At 32.2% G+C, this 27,761-nt stretch overlaps 1 protein-coding gene and 2 long non-coding RNA genes across 3 annotated transcripts; 2 read left to right on the top strand and 1 right to left on the bottom strand.

The window, feature by feature from the left end:
• Positions 1 to 8,926: 8,926 nt before the first annotated feature.
• On the bottom strand, positions 8,927 to 9,547 carry LOC149262466 (uncharacterized). Its single transcript, XM_089379878.1, has one exon. The coding sequence runs from the start codon at positions 9,545 to 9,547 to the stop codon at positions 8,927 to 8,929; it is 621 nt and encodes a 206-aa protein (XP_089236004.1).
• A 2,772-nt stretch (positions 9,548 to 12,319) lies between these two features.
• LOC149262465 (uncharacterized) lies at positions 12,320 to 15,147 on the top strand. Its single transcript, XR_016249320.1, has 3 exons — positions 12,320 to 12,397; positions 14,713 to 14,983; positions 15,076 to 15,147. It is a non-coding gene; the product is annotated as an uncharacterized LOC149262465 (long non-coding RNA).
• Positions 15,148 to 15,721: 574 nt separating this feature from the next.
• LOC149262464 (uncharacterized) lies at positions 15,722 to 18,285 on the top strand. The gene is made up of 3 exons (XR_016249319.1): positions 15,722 to 16,026; positions 16,105 to 17,524; positions 17,621 to 18,285. It is a non-coding gene; the product is annotated as an uncharacterized LOC149262464 (long non-coding RNA).
• Positions 18,286 to 27,761: the final 9,476 nt, after the last annotated feature.

Below are 27,761 nucleotides of genomic sequence, written 5' to 3'. Positions count from 1 at the left end.
AATTGTTCAAACAGATGATTGTTTTGATCACTACTAATATTTACTATTTTAATGTTATATTTAAGCATTGTTTTTATTTTGTTTTCTTTGTGTTTAAATGATGTTGTATGGAACAATATTCTAGATTCATGATTTTAAAGATAATTGATAGCTACTTGAGGGATATGTCATGTTGTATGCGTTCACTTATAAATGGTATTAGAATATGTCTTTTGGTTTGGTAATGGGTACACTATAGTCATGGTCAATGATAATAAATGACATTCAATAAGTAATTAGTCAAAGGTACAATGATCTTTAATGGGACATGTTAAATTTGGCTTTCCTTTATTCAAAGGCTATATTGATGAATTTTTTTTTGGAGAAATGGTTATCTATTAGAAGGTTATTAATCTATTCAAAATATTTTTGATAGAAAGAAGATCACCTTTCCACTTGTTAAGTGTCTTCGCCATGTCAATTATTAGTGTGACACTTACTGTGTGCAACATGTTAGAGATAAGTCTACAAGATTTAGAATATAACTATGATGATTGGTGTCTTTAAGAAGGAATTTTTACCTTATTGTAAAATACAATGATCAATACACGAGATAGCAAACTTTGCATTCTAAGAGATACCATATAATGTATACATTAATACCTTTCATGCCTTGTGCTCAAATTTGGGCATCATATACTTTAAGAAATACTTTTTTTAAAAAACTATATTGGTCTACACAAGTACATTGAAACATGGATAGAGTTCTTGGTTATCTCCTCACTAGGAGCTTCTTATTGTTATGTTGCTATGAACAATAAAAGGTTTAAGTAGAAGAGTAAGGGGGAGTTGGGTTCTACACATTAATGATAACCTGAGCATGGTCAAAGCATTCCTAACTTGTAAAAAACAAATTATATGTAAAAGATATTTGTCCTTATGACAACCAATCCAAGCCAAAAGAAAAGAAGGGTAATAGAAAGTAAATTAGGACATCGGAAAGTGGTATCATTTCTACAAAATCTAAGTTGGCACAAAATTGATAAATTCCACTCCAAGTATTCATTGTTGGCAAAGATGAAACAATAAAAAATAGATTCTAGCTCAAACTCTATTTTAATTATGGATATTGAAGGGAAAATAAATCACCAATGTGAAATCTAGTGTTGTCATTGCTATCATAAGACATCTAGCCAAAGGAACTAGAAGATCTTGGGGAAGGTCAGCACCTCTTCCATTCATAGATGGGTGAAAGAGACACTACCACATTTCATTGTTGATAGTAATAGCTACAAGAACTTCATATTAATAGGGGGCATTAATAGGTTGAAATTGCAACTGATGTTGCACCCTTAGCCATATATCATTGGTATGTCTAGCCATGTAAAACAAATTTATGTTTGTTAGAAATGTTCCATGTTATATGGCATCAAGCCTTCCAAGTATGAGGTACCATGTGATGTTATCCCACTTGAAATTTCAATGTTCTTTTAGGACAACTATATATGTGGAAGTGTTAAGGTATTTAGGAGTCTATGCCACTAGGCCCTGTAGTGTCATGATTATTTTAGGAGGTTAGCTCTACATGGGTATGGTGTTATTTTTGAATACCACAATCTCTTCCCTATCAATGAGATAATGTAGTAAGGTAACCCCAAAGATTGGAAGATATGTCTTCTTTATGATTTGGCTAGAAGGTGAATGGAAGATTATTATAACCACTATGACATTTGCATAGTGTCTCTGTAGATAGAAAATGTGGGTGGATAATATAGTGGGAAAATATAGAGATTTCATTTCCTCACCTACAGAGATGCCTCTACATTTTCAGGTAATAGAGGAAATTGATTTTACATCCAACTCTTCCTCACCTAATATCATAGTATATAAATCTATATTCAAGTGAAAGAATAAATCAAATGAAAATATTAAGAGCTAATTCAAAATGGAATCTCCCTTACTTAATATAATAGTATATAAATCTCTATTCAAGTGAAAGAATAAATCAAACAAAAAATTTAAAAGCTAATTCAAAATGGAAACATTCAACTAAGCTCCACAATTTGAGGAGTAAAATTGTTTGGTTAAGAAGAAGGGTGGTCATGGTGGTTACAAATCCTTATAAAAAATCATAATCGAGAATGCAATTCCTTGGGTTGATTATCTCCTTGATTATATTAATAGAAACAAATTTTCAATATGATTGATCTAAAGTTTATATATCACTAGCTTCCAAATAAGTGAAATAATATATGGATATGGCCTTCAAGTACAAACATGATCTCTTTGGGAGGTTGTTCATGCCTTTCATCTTGAATAATTCCCCAATAATGTCTATGTGGATCATGGATAATACCTTGTGGAAATTTACAAATTCATTTGTCAACAACTATGTTATGAGGTTGTAGTGTCACTGCTTTGCATTACCCTATCTAATTCTCCTTTAGATAAGGTTTTTTGTTGGTGTGTTTTAAGTTTTTACTATGGTGATTTATGTTGAGTTTGCATTGCAATAAACAAAACTGTTATTTTTCCTTTTTCTTTTTTTTTGCATCTTCATGTGTTTATGTTGCATCACTAGAATTATTTTTAATATATATTTGATATCTTTAATTTTATATTGTATTATTATAATATTTATTTTTAAAAACTTGGGAGTAAACATTTAATTCGTAAAATTAATGAAACCAATTAAATTACTTTGAAGAAGAATTGGAATTTCTACCATAATTTTTTTTATGAATCCCCTAATGTCATGGAAACTATTTTGGATGTCCATATAGAGATTAATTTTTTTTTGGAAGACATTGAGTTCGGGGTTAAATGGCTTGTTAATGGGAAATATAAGGATATTGAAGGCCACCAAGCTGAAAATTTTAAAACGGAAGGGCCTATAATTATCCCTCACATATGTAAGCTCTACAATTTGGTAGTGAAACAAGGCTTCCTAAGCCTTGGACGTAGAGCCTTATTGTGACCATATTTAAAAGTGGGGATAAAAGCATTCCCTCTAATTATGGCACTATTCTGATTGGCCACACTTTCTTGAAGCTATTTCAAATTATCCAATATTATCCTATGGCTAGAAATCCATGGTAAAAGAGATAAAGGCCAAGCAAGGTTTAGGATATATCCGGAATGTTGCAATAATAATTCTATTGTTTCATTTACTTTAGAAATACTTTTGACATCATTCTTAGGATAAATATTTGGAAGATGATGGAAGAGATAATGGTTCCTCTTGAGTCAAAGATTGATGTGACAAGGCTGTATGAGAATTTATTGCCAAGTTTAGGACAAGTAAGGGTTGGTAAATCCAATATCAGAGTCAAGCAAGGGTATCTATTATCCCCTACCTTTTTCAGAATATAAAATGATAAGATAGAAGATTGTTTGAAAGATGTATGTATGTTGGCCCCACACTTATTAACATAGTCATAACGCTTCTTATTTATATTGATGATGTTTTTCTCTTATCAATGAACAATTACAATCTTAGAAAGGAACTAAGAATCCTCCAACATTTTTGTTATAAGATGGGTATGATTATTAATACCAACAAAACTAGAGTTGTGATAATTAAATCGACAAAACTCTCTTGCTACTTTCATATATGATAATAATGAGTTGGAGGAAGCTCCTTAATACAAATATCTTTGAATCAATATCCAAGAGAAACATAGTTGGAATAATAGCATTGGAAAAGAATAAATGGAAAATGGAAATATTACTATACGCTTGAAATAAAAGTGTAAGTTAGCAAGTTTTGTATATGGAATAAAGAATCATCTCCTCTTTGAAACTCTCATCATTTCTATTATTTTATATGGATGTGAGATTTGGGTTGCAGTGTCTCCAAAAGTCGTGTTGGAGTATAAAATAGATCCAAAAGCAGTTTATAACCTACAATATCAAGATTAAAGGAAATACTCCCTATCAAAATTGAAACAAGTGTTTCCCGATTGAAGGCATGCCTATGACCACATATCATATGTGTAAGAAGTTGAACAACATGGAAGCCAAAAGGTTTTCTAAAAATGCTTTTAACTTTGCTTAAAACCCAAATGTGTGGCTCAAGTGGATGACATAAGGATGTCCATTCTTGGTTTGACCATTAGGGAATAAATGAGGGGATCATTTTGTAGAATAAGAATAATATTAAAAAAATTATTGCTTCAAAATTTAGGGAGAAATTACGGGATGATAAAGAGTTCGAGGGAAAAGGGGAACTAATATCTTATTGGGAAGTGTACAATTCCAATCTTCAAAATCAAAGGTATCTCTTTCTCTTGACTAATGTAAGAAAAAATGAACATTGCTAAAATAAGAGCAAAATCTCATTAGCTTCATAGTGAAATTGGGCATTGGCCAATTCTTGAAATATCATGGGATGAAATAGTGAGTTTCTCATCTTTGGTAAATTAAAAGAGTCTAATATGAAAACCACTTTCTCTTATTTTGTCCCTCTTATACTCAATTTCGATCTAATTTTCAAAATGTGTCACACTGCCAACCTTCTTGACCTTCTAAGTCAACAAAACTATGGTGATCTTGGAAAGCTTCTCTTAATGTTTTTCAAGCATAAAATTAATATGCTAAAGAATTTTGAATAATCTCTTAACTTATTAAGGTGATATAAACCATATTGCTACCATAATGATTAATCATCGTCATCATTTTGATTATAAATATTTATCAATTTGTTAATGTAAAGTATTAGGAAAATAATTAAAAAAAAAACATATGATATTTTAAAATAGTATTTTTATACGATTTTATTGATGGAGAGAATTGAAATATGATTACAAACTGGTGGCTCTTGAATTGGAAATAGAGAAACTTACAAAAAAAATGCCAAAAACAAAAGGGAAAATTTAAAAGGCCAAAAAAAAATCAACAACAAATGAAAAATGTTTCTTATTTATTGATTTCCTAATTAAAACTAGCAATATTACAAAGATTTTATAACAAAGTGAATGAGAGAGAGAGAATGTATGTTTGAATATAAATATTTATCTATTTGTTAATGTGTATATATATATATATATATATATATATATATATATATATATATATATATATATATATATATATATATATATATATATAATTTCTCTTTTTGTATTATTTATTAGCACAATCTCGTTAATAAAGAAAATGGTATTTCCCCTTCCAATCAAACTATATAATTTTGGGAGAGATTATGATTTCTTGTTGTTTAAAATGTGTTTTGATGCATAAATTTGTATAGCACCCTGAAAAAAACCCAAGGAATTTGAACTTTGCAAATTAAACAATTTAAATTTATGATTCTTACAATTTTTTATTAGATTTTGGCAAAATTGAGCAGAAAAAATGCTAATAAGGTTTTTTTTTTTCTATTATTTAAACTACACTTTATATCATTTTATTGGTATAAAGACTTGAAGTATTATTATAAAGTAACTATCGTTTAAAAAATGAGAAAAAAGAAAGAAAAAGCATCAAAATTAAAATGCAATAAGTTCATGGTAATTGCACTTTTTACTTGTTATCATTTACCATGGGCTTCACTGGCGGATCAATACCATACCGCGTGCATTCATATTGGGGGATATATATTGAGGAAAAAATGATATAATATATTGAGCATATAATACAGGATAAAGGTTTTTTATATTGACAACTATAAAAAAATGAAGCTCAAAGTAATGAACAAATATAAAGGGATATAAAAAATGTTAATGAAAAAATGGATACCTACAATATCTAGTGAAAGTAGGGGTGTGGGATATATATTGAGGAAAAAATGACATAATATATTGAGCATATAATACGGGGTAGATAATTTTTATATTGGCAACTATAAAAAAAATGGAGCTCAAAGGTAATGAAAAAATATAAAGGGGTATTAAAAATGTTAATGAAAAAATGGATACCTACAATATCTAGTGAAAGTAGGGATGTTTTAGTTGGGAAGGTGTATTGTGTCGTATTGGTAGGGGGTTAAATAATGTGAGTTTTAGAGATATTTTCCAATATGTAGTCAAATTAAAGGTATTTTTTAGTATACACATGTTATACCAGAGGTTCATTGAGTGAAGCGACACAATATCAATATCTAATATACAAGGAGGTGTAGTGTAATTAATAAACAAAATAATTTTCTTAGCTTCAACCGAGAAATACAATTTCTAGCAAGGTTATGATTTCTTCTCGCTTAAATGCACTTTTGAATGTATGAATGGATTCAACACCTTAAAAAATCGAGAAGACATTTGAACTTTGTACATTAAACAACTTAAACTTATGACTTTTAAAAATATTTACCATATTTTATGCAAAATTGACCAAAAAGGTATTTCTTCTATTAGTTACATTATATGTCATTTCATCTACCACTTAGAGTGCATGTATAGGTCTACATGTACATGGAATTAAATGAATATATTTGACTCTTAGGATGATGTTCCATCTATTTTAAATTGATAATTACTCATATAAATTTGTTCTTAACAATATTTAAATTTCTTTTTTCTTTTATGATAAATCATTTAATCATTCTTTACAAGTTTTATGAGTAATGTTTTTTTGGTATGTGGTATTGATATTGTAACAAAGACTATTTACAAATCAATAATCTCCATAGTAAAATGGAAGTGAATCTTAGTCGTTTAGAATCTTGTTACAATCTATGTATGTTTACTTTATATATTAATTCTTTTTATAATTAAAAATAATAAGAATAGTAATTTAAAATAAATTTATATTTTAATCAATATTTATAATTTTTTAATTTTAATAGAGATATATGTCATGAAGTAAGTATTTTGATGCTCATCATTGATTGATGTCTATCTATATCATTCATTTAATTTGTATAATTATACTAATTATATTTTAACAGAAAATAATTGTTAATTTTATACTTAATAATATTAAATTCAACTATTAATTATATATATTTTAATTTATATGAGATTAAACAAAATACAAAATGATGCTAAAATATTCAAATATTTATGATAATTTTATTATCTAATTTATAAATGATAATTATTCGCGTTCAAATTTGTTTGTATTATAAAAAAAAAATGTCTTTCTAAGTATTTACATTAATTCTCAGAAAATAGATTACATCATAAGGTTTATCACCTCCCCTCCCCTTAATCTAACCGGATTTGTTGGGGAGTTTTTATTACAAATTTTATGAATAATTTATTTTAATTTTCAAAAAAATAAATGAGTTGGAGTATTCTTTTTTTAAAACCTGACGAAAACTAGGACACTTATAAACAATCTAGTGCAATCTTCGTATAATATTTGCGATTTGTCGGTGATTATGAAAAGTTTAATTGGTTTTGAGTTACTTGGAGAAGGTACATTCCAAATACACTGAAATGTTTTTGATGGTTGGTATTACATGATCTTGTTTTGACCTGGAAAACCTTGAGGAGGAGGGGATTTATTGGGTCACTCGTATACATTTTTCGTCACGGAAGACCAGACACTGTGGAACACTTGTTTCTACATTGTTCCTACTCACAGGTGGTTTGGGAAAAGATACCTAACTCTTTCAACATAAATGTATGTTTTGTGGGTCATTCAGTGTTGGCATGCATCAAATTCTGGTATCAAAAGCACAAAGGTTTTCGATTCCCGCCTCTATATATTATATGGTCAATATGGAAATCAAGAAATTATGTTATTTTTCAAGAAAACACTGTTTGTGTTAGAACTGCCATCATTAAATATGTTCAGAAGTGTGGTTGTGGTGCTTTCTTGGTCATGGGTTGGTAAATATTCAGATATAGGACGATGCAAAGGGGATCATCCACTTGGTAAGAGGCACAACAAACTGGAACCACCTATTTTAACTAATTGGATGGTTCTAATCACAGATTTGATTAAATCATTTCAAAACATTAATTTTGAACACATTTACAAAAAGAAAAATATGATAGCCTACTTCCTATTAAGAAAAGATTTAAGGTCTTTCCACGTATGATCCATTATGTCATCTTTGAAAATAACATAAAGATCAAGGTTGACACTGTCATTTTTAATTAAGGTTTCCTATCCAAGAAATGACTATAATAATGTTATGGATATATAGGGAACATGATTTGAAAACACACACTCGCAGGATGACAAGGAAAGAATATATTTGGAGGAACATTTTTGAATTTTGGATGAGTTTAATGGCCATAACAGTTTTCTTTCTTCTAAGGAAACAACTTTTTTTAGTTGTGTTTCTGTATATTTTATGTTACTAATCTGATCTGGTTTTTGTTTGTAAAAAGTTAATGTAATGTTTTAATCTTTATTTTGGTACTCCTTTTATGTTCGAGGCATCAAAAATCTGTATCGGCCTCGGACATTTTGAATCTGTAAATAACGATGGTAGAATAAACTGTGTGGTATGTTGATGGAAACAGAAACATGAACCTATAAACTTTCTTATGAAAGCATTGTTTTTTTCTTCTGAAAAGATAAAAAAAAATTTAAAATATTTTGAAAGCACTTTTTTTTTCTTCCGAAAAGAAAAAATTAATTTAAAAATATTTTGGTGACAGAAAAATCGCCGAGTAATAATAAGACATGGCGTTTGCGGGAGACACAAGGCTTACAACTGGCTGAAAAGCGTTTGCAGATGCGCGTGAAGGAAAAGGAATAAGATCAGGTCAGGGAGCGCTAGATTCGTGAAGCTCTGTTTCCACATCCATAGCTTCGTCGCCCTGTGGTCTAGTACGCTCTATTCCAAATAAAATAACACTCCATTAAACCTTGCGTCACTCAGATTCGTCCTCTTCCAAGATTAGATGGCGGGACAATCCTTCTATTCCCGGCCCGTCCCCAATTCCAGGCCCGCTCCATTATTGAGAGGATATCGGCGGTAGGAAATTGAATCAGAGAGAAACGATTTTGCATTCTCCTATGTGATGGCTATAAGGGAACGGAAGCCCTCCTAATAGATGGTCGGAAGCTTCATTCTCCAGGGACCATTGAAGGACGTATTAACCCTTTTCCGCCCGGTGCGCTGCATTTTAGAGCGAACAGGCCCTGCCCTCAAACCAACACCCACTCTTTTCCATTCCAATGTCTCTGAATTATAACCCTCGCCCTTAAATTGTCCAGAATATGTTATTTCATGATCAGTCTGGCGTCCATCCAGATGATTGATCTCACTTACTTCTTGTCCCATCATTGTCACACTCGGAGTGACTTTATGGCCTCGTCCTCGCCCTAATTTCTCGTAGCGGTGGCAGTTCCATTCCATGGCAGCTCTGCTTTCAACGACGAACACAACCATATCAGTGGTCGACAGACGACGACTCAGTTTGGCTAAAGGAAGCAGAAAATAGAGATGCCCCACTTGCAGTTCCTGCTCTGCAGAAAGGGGAGAAATAAACTCATCGTAACGAATGGAATCGGCATGGCAGACGAAGAAGCCGGGTCTCTCTCTTAATATCTCTGCTACTTTCACATGCTCCGGGAACTCTCTAATCAATCCATCAGCCTCTTCCTCAATGACCACTAATTTGGCAGTGGGAAGATGAGGTGATCTAGAAGAAAAACATAACCCCATAAAATTCTCTGAAGGATAGATGGATACAGAGATTGGGGTGAGTACCAAAAACGGACTACCTGTGTGGGGGTTGTAATGATATTTTATAGAGAGGAATGCCACTATAATACTCCCACTGCTTGCGTAAGGGAATTCGTCAGGCAATGGAAAGCGGGACCCTCGCTACTCGTTCCCCAAGAAAGCAACACAAATGAGAGGGGGTCGATTCAATGATCCGCTCCCAGATCATCATTTTTTTTTGGAAAAAACGGGGGTTGAACGGTTAACTTTAGAATGGTAATAAAAAACCCAATCTCGGATATAAATTGCTGACAAATTTAAGTTTCTAGAAATCAAGGGAACTCGCCAGGTAAGAGAGACCGACTGAGACCGTTGGTACTTGCTACCCAATTAAGAATCCTATTGTTTTTTTTGGAGTACCGTTTTGCTCCGAAAATCTTTAGGGTCTAGCCAACATTCCTCCAATTGTTTTTTTTGGAGTACCGTTTTGCTCCGAAAATCTTTAGGGTCTAGCCAACATTCCTCCAACCTTTCTGATGCACTTTGTTTCTGATTTGATTGTCAGAATCTGTCAGAATCAAAATATTTTGGATCCGATCGGTCACATCCCGCATCTACCTAGCCAGGCGTCCCCTACTCGGCTCATTAATGCTATGAAGGTGGCCGGTGGGCAACTTGAATTCCAAACCAGACACAAAACTGTGCTTGGCCAGAACTCGTCGACCTCCCGCCACACCAGAGCTCCTCGACCTCCCTACCTCCTGCTTCTCCAAAACTCAGCGACCTCCCTGCGCTTGGGTAAGTAAGGTTCCGTTGCATCTGTTCCTTTTCTGAAAACGTTTTTGTTGCATTGGTGATTGCTCTGTCAACATGACTGCTCCCAAACTTCAATCCTTTGAAACCTGGAGCTGCTGCTTGGATTCGTATAAAGGGAATCCACTCCCTAAGGCGGCTTTCCTTTGAAACCTGGAGCTGCTGCTTGGATTCGTATAAAGGGAATCCACTCCCTAAGGCGGCTTTCAATAGCAAACAATGCAGGTTTATAGATTAGTTTTCATGGTTAGAATTTTAGAAATTGCTTGAAACCATTTATCTTCAGTCATAGACATTCTCCTCTCAACTAGATGTAATTTCCTTTATTATGATAAATATATGAACTCTGGGAGTAGTCGGTTGTAGCATGCTTCTTACTGTTGTAAACGACCCTACTTTCAGATTAATAATCTCACTTTGATTGTGATTCATAAACAACAATAAAATAGTCGGTTGTAGCATGCTTCTTACTGTTGTAAACAACCCTACATTCAGATTAATAATCTCACTTTGATTGTGCTTCTTTAAGACCCCGTAAGCCCAATTGTAAACAACCCTACATTCAGATTAATAAGCCCGCTTTGATCATGCATTTAAGACACCATAAGTCCAATGATATACAAGCACTAGTCTTCCTTTCCAACCATTGATGTAATAAGCTCGCTTTGATCATGCATTTAAGACACCATAAGTCCAATGATATACAAGGGCCAGCAATAGATCCCATGCTATTGGGCCATTAATGCCGCCTCTTAGCATGGGATCCATGTCGCCTCTTAGCATGGGATCCATGTCATACCCATCCCCCCATGGCGTAAATGCAATGACCGCCCGAGATTTCTGGCTTTCCGAGATTTCCGGCTTTTGAATACGATTGAGATCGCCTGAGATTTATATATATTTCTAATGCTTATATTTAAGAAGTTAAATATTATATTTAAAATTATAAAATTTATTTATTTATTACTATAATAAAAAATATTATTTCAAATATATATATTAAATTTTTATTTTTATTATATTAATTAGGAACCCCATTTGATGGTAAAGCGTCCGCCAAAAAATCTTTTTATATGATTTCTACCAAAAAACTTTGCTTAATTTATTATGGATCAAAAAAACTTGAATACATAAATAAATATTTATTTTTTATTAAAATTTATAATACTCAAAATAATGTTAAATTTACATAATTTATATTTATATTTTAAATATTTAATTTTAATTTTATAAATAATACTAATATAATAATATTTCATTTCTATTTATATTTTAAATTCTCAACCTAACTTCAAATTTTATAAATTATATAATTAATATAATTTAATATTAATATAAATTATTTTATTGATTGTAATTTAAAATCTCTAAATTTATTTATTTCAATAATTAATATAAAAAAATATTTTATTTCAAATTATTTAAAATTCTTTAAAAACACCTTTTTTATGCTTCTCGTTTCACGCCATTAACAAAGAACAGTCGTCCTTTATCCGTCCTGTAATTCAGTCGTCCTTGTAGAACAGTGGCGGCGGCTCGTTGTCAGACTTCCAGGACATGCAAACCGGCGTAGCATCCATCCATCATCATAGACTGCCGTAACCATGGCATGAAATGGCTATCATCATACATAAAAGGGCGCATTAAAATCCCTATAGCATGGGATTTATGGCTTGGTGGCAAGCAATAGATCCCATGCTATTGGGCCATTAATGCCACCTCTTAGCATGGGATCCATGTCGCCTCTTAGCATGGGATCCATGTCATACCCATTCCCCCATGGCGTAAATGCAATGCCCGCCCGAGATTTCTGGCTTTCCGAGATTTCCGGCTTTTGAATACGATTGAGATCGCCTGAGATTTCCGGCGCCGCAAATCTACCACGCTATAAATTTCCCGCCGTCTGATAGCTGAATTCGGGGCCTTTTAAATAACAGCGAAAGGGCGAAATCATGGTATCCATTTCGGCATCCATTTCTGCGTCGGCGTTTTGAAACCAGGGTCCATTTCTGCGTCTGCGTCTGCGTTTTGAAACAGGTAAGTTTATTCTGTTAGCATGGATGCCTTTTCAATTTGTTTTTTTCCATGATGAATCTACGATGCACGATTTAAATTTCAGGGTTTATACATCCATCTTAAAGAACGGGTCAACATTCGGAAAGGGACTGCGTGTCAGGTTTATAAGAGCCTCGGAGGCTCTTAAGTTGCCCAAGTTGCCCAAACCTATCATGTTTTTTTGCTTTTTAAGCTGCCATGAAAATTTTAATGCATATTTCTACTGTGAGACATAGCTCAGAAACTATTTCTCTTTACATTCTTCTTGATGATAAATTACATAGGTTGGCTGGAAACATCGATAAAAAATAACCCATGCGATGGATTCCAAAGCAACATCGATAAAGAATAACTCTATTTGATGAATTCCATAGCTCAGAAACTATTTTTCTTTACATTCGTCTTGCTGATAAATTACATAGGTTGGCTGGAAACATCGATAAAAAAATAACCCATTCGATGATTCCAAAGCAACATCGATAAAAAAAATAACCCATGCGATGGATTCCAAAGCAACATCGATAAAGAACAACTCTATGTGATGAAGTGCTAAGTTTCTAAAGTTAAGTTTCTGTAATCTATGTTGATGAAGTGGTAAGTTTCTAAATTTAAGTTTCTGTCATCTATGTTTGAGAAACTTTGTGCAGTAATCACATTGGAGAAGTTTTGTGAAGTTTTTTTAGAACTAATTATAATTATTATGATTTATCTTCAAAACTTTTTGCAGTAATTACATTGAAGAAGTTTTGTGAAGTTTTTTTAGAACTAATTATAATTATTATGATTCATCTTCAAGACAAGATAAATCTTATTGATTAATTCGTAAGTTAGGGACAAAACTTTTCTTATATGATTACTGCAGAAATGAAATTTTTTTTGGTTTGCTAATGAAACTTATGAACAAAATTTTTATTATGATATGAATTTTTTTTGAAATGATAAATTCACTTAAGGAGATAAAGTTATAAGTTAATGACTTACAAATATATGTAGAGTAATAGATTTTTTTGGTGGACTATCAATAAATTATTTTTTTAGTATCCAAATTTTATCTACCCATAATGATGTAAGCTAAACCAATAACCCTAAGTAATGTAAGTTTTTACTTATTCAAGATATAATTTTGTTTTTTTAATTGAACACTACATATTTGCGAATGAAAGTTTATAGCTAGCCTCTTAAGAGAAACGAAGTGTGACATCGTTTTTAATTTGTTTTTTTATTTTTCACAAGTCACATAACTTAAGTGGTCCATAATCCACACATATTTTTTTACTAACCAAAGCATTTTTACTTCATTAGGAGTGGGACTTTGAACAAAGGGCATCAAGTTTCAAGAGCTTTTGTTCATAGTTTATTTGAGCTTACTTTTTCACACCATAAGTGAAGGAAGACACATAAAAGCAATCATAATTTGAACAAACTAAATTTCTCCACAGGGGCCATAAAATAATTTATTTTGTACAAATTGAAATATGTTCCGAAAATACTCTTGTTAATATCTAAATGGAAATTTTGTTATACTAAAATGGAAATAATTCACGTATTTGTCATTGAGATTTTGAAATTTGTTACCAAATGATATAAAACCGGTTATGGTTTATTAAGTTTTATGTCTTAGGAGCCAAATCAATGTTCTTAACATTTATTTATAAGTGGAGAAAGAAATACAACTAACACATTTTAATAAAAGCACACACATATTGAATAAATAAATAACCTACCGAGTTCATCAAATGTACCGACAAAAGTAGGATTCTAATTCTTACAACTAGCCGCAAAGTTTATATCAATATATATCAAAGTAAAAAAAAATTACTTCCAAAGCTTGTGTTTTTGAAAAACAATATGTTTGATTAGAAAAGTTCAATGAAACTATTGCAACCATATAAATTAGATGACTAATAAATAATAGATATCAATTCATAATCAATAACAATAGACACTACTTTAGCATATCTCATTTTATTAAGATTTAAAAAAACATAAAACCCAACTAATCTATAATTGTATTTCCCTTCGACCCCTTCCACCTCAACCACTCATCACAAGTTGTACCATGAGACCAACATGGTGACACCACCTCCACAAAGACATCATATGTCATACATGGTTAGTCTAAATTTGCATGAAATCTATAAGTTGATTAATGACCCAAATATTACCTTTACCAAAGTGGTTTACCTGAAAAGTATAAAATAGTTACCTAAAAATGTGATTGCTATTCTTAGTGATATGCATTAATCAAGACCATAATATCTACTCAAACCAAATTATTTTCGATGCAATTTTTATAGGTATTTGAAGAATGAAGAAGTGGGAGAGGATTAATGAGTTGGAAGTTGAAGACCCGGAGGATATGATTGAATTTTCAGCAGAAGATTTAACATGGACAGAGATTAATGGGGACCAAGTTGCAATTATTCCATATTGTCGACTTGATGATTTTATAAGAGGAGAGGAATCGAGTGAACGGGCACCCACTCAATTTCTTCTTGCTTCTCAACGAAGTAAAAAAGCAGAGGATATCGGACAAACATATTTTTCAACATATCTGGAGTACATGATGTGAGTCTTTATATCTTTTTTCAATATATGTATAATTCTTTTCAATATGCATAAATTTTATATCTAATTTGTTGTAAATGTTTTATATATAGTTATTGGTGTGCATATGGTCCGAAGTGCAACAACAGAATTATGAGTGCATCCTCAGATCAAAACAAAAAACACAATCAATGTGAAAGTATTAAAGTTGGTTGCCAATGTCACTTCATTGTGCGGCGACTTCAACTTAGACCAGATGATGCTGTAATAATATATACTGCATGTAGGCATATTGATAAATCCAATGTTGTTTGTCATGGAAAAGATGCAATCGGTAGGCCTATGAGATTCAGTTATGCACCACATTTAACAAGGGATATGCGATCTATTGTCCAACATTTAATCCAAAGAGGTTTTAATGTTACAATGATATGGGATAAGTTCATCTTTGATGTGAAGGATGGATTCGGTGAGTTATACACAGGGACATCTCAAGATACATACATGACAAGACAAGATATATTAAACATTTACAATGATACCATAAGGCTAGAGTATGTTAAAGATCAAAGTGATCCAATCAGTGTAGAATGTTGGTATAAGGAACACACTGAGAGCTTTTTCTTCTACCAGAAACAAGATCTTTCTGAAAACATCCCTTTTATCATAGGCATACAGACAAAGTGGATCCGTTCAATGATGCTAAAATATTCTCACAACAATATAATCTCAATGGATTCAACATTTGGTACAAATAAGTACGGGGTGAGTACAAAATTACCCTAAATCTAATTCATTTATTCAACACCATTTTAATGCTTGTATCTTATATAAATATAATTATGTACTTTGTTTGTAATGTAGTATCAACTTTACACTTTAATGGTCTTCGACAAACATCACAATGGGGTTCCAGTAGCTTGGGTGATATCATCACGCAATACTATAGTTGATATTTGTAAATGGATGTCAACTCTCTTTGCCATTGGGAAGAAAGAGCAACCAGATTGGCATGTTAAAGCCTTCATTACAGATGATGCTACTGCTGAAATTGAAGCATTAAGGTGATGTGTTTATTCTTTTTATAAGAGACATAAAAATATTCTTAATGTATATTCTCTCTAAAAATTATGTTATTCCAGGTCTTCAATCAACTGTACAATATTATTATGTGTGTGGCATGTTCGTCGTGCATGGTTGAAGAATGTTGGAAACAAAGTCCAAGGAAGGGAAAACCAAATCCGAATTTTCCGTGCTTTAGGAGAAATCATGCACACATGTGCAGATGATGAATCTGTAAAAAAGGCAGTTGAAAATTTATTTGAAGGATTCAGTGACCATACAAAGTTTTTGGAATATTTTAAAGCAACTTGGTTAGCCAACAACAAAATATGTAAGTTTCTTATAAGTGGCTTTAATGACTCTTTTTTGCATGTCATATGTATAGTTATTAATTCATAACCAATAAATTTCTTTCTACAGATATGTGGGCAAAAGCGTACATAAATTTTCCACATTCCAATCAAAATACAAATAATGCAATTGAGTCTTACCATCGGTATATCAAGCAGAGGTACCTAAGTGAGAAAAACAATGCATGCCATAGGCGGGTTGATTGGTTGATTTATGTGTTGTTGACAAAGGTTGTATTATATTACAATCATATGCAACGTTTAAAAGAAGCTGGTTTTGTACGACCCAGAAAAATTGAGGAACAGTTGAATTCATCCAGGTGTAGAGCTAACCAAATCCCAAATGAAGATTGTGTGCCTGATGAAAAGAGTAACAACGATTATTGGGTTCGTAGCCAAAATAACAATACTCGTGATATTTGGTACAATGTCATATATAAAGATTCCACTCTACACTTTTGTAATTGCAAGTGGGCCTTAAATGGAAACATCTGTAAACATGTATTGAAAGTTGAGATGTTGGCAAGTAACATTAGCTTGGGTGAAAATGTATTCCCTAATGTCACTAATCCTACTACAGAAATTCCTAGAATTTTATTTGATTTGAATGAGTCACCTATATTGGGCCCAGAAATCCAAACAGAGCTTCTACCATGCTTTGATTCTCCTCCCATTCTAAATTATCATAATGAAACAAGCAATGATAATTTAGATAATTTCTCATATAATGTTGAAACGACCAATGTACGACCAGATAGTGCATTATTTGAAGATGATGAGATGAAACGTGTTAACTCATCAACTCATGAGAAATTGAGATCCATAATACCTACAAATTTGGAACAGGCATATGCATTAAACAACTTGGTAGACAAAGTATGTCAAGAATACAACAAAATGTTTTTCAATACTATAACTCCATCCAAGATCACTACCAAGAGAAAACATAGTTTCTTGAGCCCAGTCAATAAGAAAAGGTGTTTTGGTCACAAGTCAAATGCAGGGAAAGATAAACTACAATTTGAAAGGGTTGGACGAGTTCGTGCAAAAAAAAAGAGCATGAATGAACAGCTGGAGTTGTCTTCTCAACGACAAAGAACTGTGGACCACATGCCTGAGTTAGTGCAACATTCTATTATACACAAAAATGGTAAATCTGATGTTATGCATTTTTTCATGTGAAATATGATATACTATCATTTGCAATGCATAGGCATAACTATATGAACTTTTTTTGTTGTTACAGTTGACAGGCCAACTTGTCGACTCCAATTATTTGATGAGCATGTCGATGAAAGAAACTATAGCATTGGGAGCACTTCTCCAATCAGTACTTCTCCCATGCCTATAACCGACTCCCCAAACCTTTCCCAATTCCCACCCCTCCCCTTTAACCATCCGCCCTTCTCATTGTTCCAATCATCCACCCTCAACATTCCAATTTCCCCCCCTAGGGTGATCGCTCGCCCTAGGGTTATTCCCACTATCGTACAACCAATAGGGATGTATCATCGCCCCAACCCACTACATTTTTCCAATTTTTCTCCCACCATGCCTTTATCCATCACCCCTGAACCATGCCTATATCCATCACCAAGTGCTCCACCATCTACCCAGGAAGGGCAGTCTTCTCCATTGCCTTAGATCTTCATGGTGAGAATGAGTAGTTGACCAAAAACTTATCATTAATTAATGAAATTGATTATATGCATTTTGGATTTTGCAACTAATTGGTTATTGAATTTTTGCAGCAATATCACTTTGGAAATGCACTTGGGAGTGCCAAGAGTGGCGATGGTGACTTATACACCCAATTTCTAGATCAGTCATGAGGCGGCATTTCCATAATGTCATTCATGGGCATGAACTTCCATTATCTATGTTGGGAATGAAGTTCCATTTTGTAGAAAAGAAAAATGTATAACTAGACAAATTTGGAATACAAATACATGAATTTGAACTTGTGTGTATGACAATGTCTTCATTGACTTTTAAATTCATGATGTGGATTTGATGTTATATTCTATCAATGTTACATCAGGTTTGAGGAATGTAGTTAGAATGGATTTATTTGTTTCATGTACAAGTTATCAAGTTTGCAAGTTAAGTTACTTTTATATTTATATCTTACTCAATGTTGCACGCATGAAAAAACATATCATTACCAAGGAACTTTGCTTAGTTATAATAATAGATGTATCATGTACATGAAGAGAGCATATATATGGATTTAGATTTATTTTAATTTTTTATTTATGAAAAAGAAAACTAAAGTTGAATTTATGAAAAAGAAAAGTACACTATACATGCCATATAAGAAAATCTGCAAAAATAGATAATGATTTGAGCCTTTACCACTTAACTACTAACATTTAGAGATGAAAAATTTATTGATAAGTGGTGTAGTATTATTTAAGTTTTATTATATATATATATATATTAACAATTCCTTTATTTATCTTTGGAGCCCTGTAACATAATGTACACAACTCCTCAACAAATCCTCCTCCAACATGTTGTAGATACTAAAGTAAAATTCCATTCTCCAATTACATCCAAAACAAGACTTTTGATTGTCCAATTGTATCAGAAGCAAGACTTTTGGCTTTTTGAATAAGCACTTCACTAATTTTATTTATTTTGGATATTTCAGCTTATTGCCTCAATGGGTGCATCATAATGAAAAGGTAAGTGGCTAGGTTGAGAGTTTAACATCACACTTCATGTTTAGATTTATACAAATCTTGATGCAATGTAAGCTATATAAATTTTTGGAGTGCTAGAAATTACAATGCCCTAATTTTATTGAACAAAGTTGATTGTGCTATAACAATATGACCCTATAATAATATATAAGGGCAAAATATATTACGATGCGATAAGGGCTTGGAACCAAGGATGGATCTAGAAGGTTTGAATTCTAGTTAATTCGACCATGCATTCTAGTTACTCAAATGAAAAAAAATAAATAGCTTTAAGCTAGTTCTTTGGTAAGGAATTTTTAATTGATTGAACATTTTAAATGTCTATTCTCTCTTATTTTGAAATGAACAATCCAACAATGCTCATGTCATAAAACAAAGACAATATTGATTCATAATTTACTACAAACATATATGGAAGATGTTTAAACCCCACAAAAAAAAAGAAAAAAAAAAAAGAAAAGATTATGTAAAATAACAAATGTAGATACCAAAATACATGAGCAAGAAAAAAAGGAAAACTCAAACTAGGAAAGTGTTCACCCATAATTGAAAATCATCAACAACTAAAACTAGGAAAGTGTTCTGTCTGCCCCTCTATTTGTGGATGGTATGTTGTACTGAATTGAATATGAGTGCCTAACCCAGTAAAAAGGGCTTTCCAAAATGCAGAAGTAAACTTTACATCCTGTTCGGAAATAACTACTTTCGGCATGCCATACAACCGAAATATCTCCCTCATAAATATATCTACAATTTCAACAATTTTGTAAGTATATGTGATAGGGATAAAATGAGTTTTTCCTCTCAACTTATCCACCACTACCATGATAGAATAATTTTTCTTTTTGGATTTGGGCAAGCCTATTATAAAGTCCTATTGTAGCAGCTACAATCACCTTCCAAAATTTTTCCTTCGCTTCATTTTAGAGCCTCCCTCCTCGAAATCATAGCAGCGATCCCACAATGATAAGGTACTTATGTTTATTTGTTTTTATCTGTCACTTAATAGCTTGTGTTCACTCACTTGTTCTGTCCCAAAATTTTGAATTTGATCCTCACAAAAGTCGTATTTGTTGTACTTAGCATAATGCTAATTTTCTCTTAAGGTTTTCAACATTATCTGAAGGTGCTCCTTATGCTCTTCTAAGTTCCTTGAGTATATAATAATGTCGTCAATAAAAATCAAAACAAATTTATCTAGGTAAGGGTGAAAATACTATTCATTTAACTCATGAAAGTTACAGGGGAATTAGTAAGCCCGAACGGTAAGACGACAAATTCATAATGACCATAATGGGTTCAAAATGTTGTCTTGCAGATTACTCGCACTTTTATTTTGATTTGATGATACCTTGACAATAGATCAATTTTAGAAAACTGAGTCGCTCCCTTGACTTAATCAAATAAATCATCGATTCTTGGAAACAGGTACTTGTTTTTAATAGTTAATTTATTTAGTTTCCTATAATCGAGATATAGGTGCAAGGTCCCATCTTTCTTTCTCACAAACAACATTGGGGATCCCCAAGGTGATACACTTGGGCGAATGTACCCTTTGTCTAGCAACTCTTGTAACTGCATCTTAAGCTTTGTTAATTCAGGCATACTCATTCGGTAAGGGGATTTTGACACTGGGGTAGCTCCTGGAACTAGCTCTATATTGAAATCAATTTCTCTTTTTGTGGGAAGCCTAATAATTTTTTTTCGGAAAGACATCTAGGAATTCTTGTTGTCACACATGTGAACCTTGTAGTATTCATCATTCATGTAGAATCATAGAATATCAAGGTTACTTTCTATGATCACCTTATAGTACCTGGACCTATTTCTGAGCGCTATGTTGCAGATGGTCTACTTCAATATGCCATCAAGTATCATGAATATGAGTTGTCAAGACTGTATTCTTTATAGCAAATGATTCAATCCGAGGTAGTGATTGTCACTATTATGATGCCATCATGTTATTATTGAGATCACTGTATGACATAGACTGAAACTGTGGGAGACACCAAAATTGTTGATATGTACTCGAGTTCTGAATGCTTCATCTTTTGACTGAGATTACTTGATCCTAGAACTTTAGATAAGGATCCAAATCAACCTTACTGTAGGACTAAATTGTCTTGTTGTTGTAGACTTTCTCCTTAATTATATAGACAAAAGCCCTTACCATTGTATATTGCTGTTGTAGACTGATCCTTCAATCCCTGAAGTAGGTTTTGAAACACAAAACCCTTCAACTTTCTTTGATGCCCTTCTTGAAAAATGATCCTTGAATATCTCTTTTTGCCTCCCTTCCTTTGACTTCAACACCTTAGATTTGATACCATGTTGAAGAATCTAGTGCAAATTATGTTAATAAGATTCTTCTCACCAGGATAACTATTTGTGAGGTATTTTTAACTGTTTCTTATTAGCACTATCTTCGCTTTTAGTATTAGAGTGCATTCTTAGTTCATCAAATAGTTACCAAAACAAAAGAGACAAGGACACAAGATGTTGGCTTTCTGCCAGGGCCAAAACCTCTCACTCTTTAAGAGGAAAACACAGTACACAAAATTTTTCTTATAGAGATTCCAATTGACGAATACCAAGACCATTACCCTTGACCTATTAGGCCACTCCAAGACCAAGACACCAATCCTCTTCTTTGTCGCTGCTGAGATCATCATCATCACTGTTGCTTCACTGAGGTCATCATTATTGCACCGCATATATCATTATAGTTGCACCATTGCAACACCTTTATTAAGATCATTGCTACTCTTCCACTAAGATCATTGCTGCTCCTCCATTGAGACTTTCACCATAACACCAAGATCTTTATACTAAGATATGTATATATATACCAAGATCTTCATCATGCTTATGACTATGTATTAACTATGATTACTTCTATGCTCAAATTATAGTTGCATCTTAAATGTATGCTGAGACAGAGAGTGATAGTTTAAGATCCTCCTCTTTACAAGAATGTCAAGACTGTATGTTGAGACAAAGGTATGCCAAGAGTATATTATTGAGAGATCTTCATTACACATATGTGGACAATGGGACTACATCTTAGTATGTCGAGACATTACTTCATTAATACTATGAGGAGGCCGAGACATCACCGAAAAACACAAAGATCATTATTCATCCACAACACTAAACTACTGTACTCATCGGATATTTCTGAACCACTGTACTTGTCCAAGATTTCAAAGGATCTGAGTTCCTATCCTTCTTATAATGTAGATCCTTTTCACGCCTATATATTGTGGTTTTCCTTGTATATATGTCGACATGAGAGAGGGAACCATTGTGTCTCTTTATTTGAGCCGACATGATTGTTTTTTATTCATTTTGCAGGCCGACATGATGAAGAAAATTGTGCTTATCATTTGGAGGGCTTCTTGACATTTCTATAGACTTGTATACATTAAACATAAGCTCAAGAAGAGCTTCTTCATACATGACATTGACTCTTTGACTTAATAATAAATCCTAAGGCTCTCAATGTGAGCCACTAACAAATAAACCTATTGCTCATGAAACCCACGCAACAAGGCATACAAAAATAATTTTATTTCTTTTATTTCATCATTTACAAAGATCATTTCATTATGAAGACTGAAGCTAGTTACACCTTTTTCAACACAATGTCACATTGTGACTAAGATTTTCTCAATATGAAAATTAACCATGGCCCAACGTCACATTGTCACAAAGATTGGCTTGATTTGAAAATCAATCATGCTCAAGAATGCTCAACCATGGTTGAATGCCACATTGTGACAAATATTTTCTGAATATGAAAATGAACCATGGTCAACCATGGTCAACCATATTTATTTTAGGGTTTATAATATTTATATTTCAGTTTATATGCTTTGGGTTTATAATATTAATCCCTTGGGTTTAATATTATTGCCTTGGATTTATAATAACTTGGGGTTATAGAAAAATGTATAGCATTTTATAAAGATAAATGTTTTCTCTTTGTATTAACATTTTAATGTGGAGAATATGAATCATAAATAAAATATTTCAATGTCAACTACTTACAAATTATATAAAACAAGTGAAAATAAAAAATATTATAATTAAAACAATTTTTTTAGTGTGTTTCCCAAAACCAACCTCGATCCATTGAACTATGGATCTACCAATACTAGTCCAAAGGAATAAAATATCTCTACCGCATTTTAATTACAATTATGATTTCTCATTTATAGTTTATTTCAGCCCATTTATCACTTCACATAAAACTTATTGAATATAACCTATATTAATTTTAATTATACATATATACATACTTTCATACATTTCAAAATACATGAACTCTATTTTTATTTTGTGCGTATATATAAAATTATATTTTTGGGTATTTATTTAAAAAAAACACACGGAGTGGGGATTATAGCCCTTACATAAATATGTTGAGCTCTAATCCCCACTCTATGTGCTTTTTTTGATATATATATAAAAAGAGTCCATGTATTTTGAAATTCAAGTTCTTATGTGATGGAACGTATATATGTATAATTAAAATTAGTATAGATTATATTGAATGAGTTTTTCATCAAAATATTTGAAAACTTAAATATTATATTTAAAATTTTAAAATTTATTTATTATAATAAAATAAATTTCCATAATAAAAAAATATTTTAAATTTTCTTTTTTTAATTAGGTTAATTAAAATGTTCATGTCAATTTATATATATATTTCTAATGGTTATATTTAAGAAGTTAAATATTATATTTAAAATTATAAAATTTATTTATTTATTACTATAATAAAAAATATTATTTCAAATATATATTAAATTTTTATTTTTATTATATTAATTAGGAACCCCATTTGTTGGTAAAGCGTCCGCCAAAAAATCTTTTTATATGATTTCTACCAAAAAACTTTGCTTAATTTATTATGGATCAAAAAAACTTGAATACATAAATAAATATTTATTTTTTATTAAAATTTATAATACTCAAAATAATGTTAAATTTACATAATTTATATTTATATTTTAAATATTTAATTTTAATTTTATAAATTATATAAATAATACTAATATAATAATATTTCATTTCTATTTATATTTTAAATTCTCAACCTAACTTCAAATTTTATAAATTATATAATTAATATAATTTAATATTAATATAAATTATTTTATTGATTGTAATTTAAAATCTCTAAATTTATTTATTTCAATAATTAATATAAAAAAATATTTTATTTCAAATTATTTAAAATTCTTTAAAAACACCTTTTTTATGCTTCTCGTTTCACGCCATTAACAAAGAACAGTTGTCCTTTATCCGTCCTGTAATTCAGTCGTCCTTGTAGAACAGTGGCGGCGGCTCGTTGTCAGACTTCCAGGACATGCAAACCGGCGTAGCATCCATCCATCATCATAGACTGCCGTAACCATGGCATGAAATGGCTATCATCATACATAAAAGGGCGCATTAAAATCCCTATAGCATGGGATTTATGGCTTGCCATATACAAGCACTAGTCTTCCTTTCCAACCATTGATGAAACTCATAAACCTTATTTTTTCTTTGTTGGGATGAAATCTAGAATAATATACGCATAAATCAGAGTTCTTATTCCACTCTTTAGGCCATAACTCTGCCACTTGTTGGCTGTTTGAGATCTGAAATGAAGTCTAGAATAATATATTACATAAATCAGAATTCCAGTTCCACCCTTTAGGCCATAAATTTTCCACTTGTTGGCTGTTTGAGATCTGCAATTTTATATAAGAAAACTAACCATTTTAGATCTCTTGACTACAACCAAAGAATCTTTCTTTTGGTTGTTCCAAAAATCTGCATTTCATTATTATTTCTTTGCAAAATCAAAACTACTCCTAAGCTTGAAAATCTGTCCATTTGAGTGGTTTTTGTTAGATTATGTTTTAAGATGCTCTTACATATTTGCTTTCGGTTCTGCTGTTTCATTTCATTTTCTTTTAAATGCATATTTTTATTCTGATTTCTCACTTATTTTGTTTTTGTAATATTTCAAATTGTTTTATTTCCCAGGCAAAGTAAATAAGGTTGGAGTATTTAGAGTGTCTATCCATTCGGGGAGTGCAATGGTGTTGGGATGTTATAAACACAGTTTTGCAATCTGCAACTGATGTGAAGCATTTGGTAATGAAAATTGAGTTTAGCGGAGATGCAGAAAGACTGCAACCTTTTCCTAAGATAGACTTTGTTGATTTTTTCAATAGCCATCCAAGATTAACCAATTTTGAAGTACATGGTGCCATGTTTGTTGCACTGTGACAACAAGTAAGCTTGTTCATCTCTAAATTATAACATATTGTTTGGGATGTTGGTTGTTATCTTTGCATTTTTTTTTTTGGTTAGTGTTTCTGTTGGAAAAATGGAAAGCTCAATGAAAGATTTGTATTAATTTTTTCTTCTAAAGTTGTATTTTTTTATCTTGCAGTTGGACTCCTTGTTCACAATATCTTGCCTGGAAAAGATTTTGATTACAGTGAGGTCACCTTTGAATGTTGAACAAAAAATGATGACATTAATGTCCTTAGTCAAATACAGCCCAAAACTAAAAGAATTGATTATAAGAGTTTCCCAAATGAAGAATTGCCAAGAAACTGCAGACAAATTCAAAGACTGCCAAGAAACTGTAGACAAATTATTTGAGCAAGTTATGAGGTTCAAGCTTAGGAATCAGGTTGTCACAATTGAGAAAATGAATTCAGGGCTTCGATGCTTGATGTTTTTGGCTTACCTCTTATGGGAGGTCCATGCTTGATGCTTTTGGCTTACCTCTTATGGGAGGTCCGGGAAGCAACACAATCCTATGGTTTAAAGAGTTATGATTTTTGTACTTGGGGCATCAGAGATTAAGGTGCCTACCATATTTTTGGGAAATATAGCTTTGTGTTCTATTCTATAAATCTCAAATTGGCAAATTATTTAAGAATCAGACTTGAGTTGCATCTTATTTACTTTTATTGTTGAAGTAGAGTTAAAATGTGCTCTTATAATTATTGTCACATTTGAGTTTGAGATGGATATGGTAATATACCGAAGGTATACATTTTGGCACTTCTAAGGTGTCATTTTGCCTTCTCTTTGATATAGAGCTTCGGGATATCAGGAAATGATGTTTAGGTTTCATTTTTAGTTTCTATCTTCTATAGAGTTATAAAGAGTGCACCTTTGTAAAAGGTTTGATCACCATTGGATGGATTTCTGTTGGAGGCAGAATCACTTCTATTTGGAAAATATTGGATAGCAACATATTTGGAGATACTATTTTTGCTTGTAATCACAACCTCTGTATCACAAATGCTATCCTTATTGCATATGATCTCTCCACTACTTTTATTATTTCCTGATCATAAACCTAGCAATGGCAGGTTTTGGAATGATTAGTTGTTTTATTGAAAAAAAATTGTTGTATAATTTCATGAATTCTGTCCTTGATTTATGCGAGACATTTTTACAAAATTTATGGCTTTATAACTTTTTTCGGATGGTTATGGCCTACTGGAAAATATGTTTGATCATTTGTTTTAAGATGTTTTGGGTGTTATGCCTTATGGATCTTCTCTATTTGATATCCATAATAATTACAAATCTTGCTACTAACTACATATCCCTAATTGGTATTTAATCTAAATCTATACCCCTAGTGTTTGAAATGCACGATCAAAGCAGGCTTATTAATCTGAATGTAGGGTTGTTTACAACAGTAATAAGCATGTTACAACCGACTGCTTTATTTCTATTTATGAATCCTAGGATTCATATATTTATCATAATGAAGGAAATTACATCTAGTTGAGAGGAGAATGTCTATGACTCGAGATAATTCAAGCAATTTCTAATATTCTAACCATGAAAACTAGTTTATAAGCCTGCATTGTTTGCAATTGAAAGTTGCCTTAGGGAGTGGATTCCCTTTATATGAATCCAAGCAGCAACTCTAGGTTTCAAAGGAAAGCCGCCTTAGGGAGTGGATTCCCTTTATACGAATCCAAGCAGCATCTCCAAGTTTCAAAGGATTGAAGTTTGGGAGTAGTCATGTTGATAGAGCAATCACCAATGCAACAAAAATGTTTTCGGAAAAGGAATAGATGCAATGGAACCTTGCTTACCCAGGCGTAGGGAGGTTGACGCGTTTTGGAGAAGAAGGAGGTAGGGAGATGAAGGAGCTCTAGCGTGGTGTGAGGTCGAGTTCTAGCCGGGCGCGGTTTTGTGTCCATTTTGGAATTCAAGTTGCCCACTGGCCACCTTTGTTGCATTAACGAGCCGAGTAGGGGACGCGTGGCTGGCTGGACAGAGGATGTGATTGATCAGATCCAAAAGATTTTGATTTTGAGAGATTCTGATAATCAAATCAGAAATGGAGTGCATCAGAAGGGTTGAAGGAATGTCGGCCGGAGCCGGAAGATTTTCCAGGCGGGAAGGGAATTCAGGCAATTCCTTCGCCTAGTTAGACTACTCCATTTCAATTATTCAAATGCTTAATATTCCAGGTCAATGGGCTAAAAATCTTAGATGGATAGTCATAATATAAATACTAATACTGAATATAAATACAAGTAGTTTCTTTCTTAAGTAAAGTGGAATTTTTCTACTTCCCAAAGTCAACACCTATGATAAATTGCACATAGAAAAATATGGGGCACAAAAGATTCAAAT

Source organism: Pinus tabuliformis, chromosome 6, assembly GCF_031772625.1.
Source record: "Pinus tabuliformis cultivar Carrire ecotype Pingquan chromosome 6, CPIR1, whole genome shotgun sequence".
NCBI lineage: Eukaryota > Viridiplantae > Streptophyta > Pinopsida > Pinales > Pinaceae > Pinus > Pinus tabuliformis.
Note: the sequence above shows the minus strand (reverse complement) of the source record. Positions and strands in the feature narration are given on the sequence as shown.

Bases quoted from the DNA above. Each gene is read 5' to 3' on its own strand.
- LOC149262466 (XM_089379878.1), bottom strand. From the start codon at position 9,547: ATGGGGTTATGTTTTTCTTCTAGATCACCTCATCTTCCCACTGCCAAA.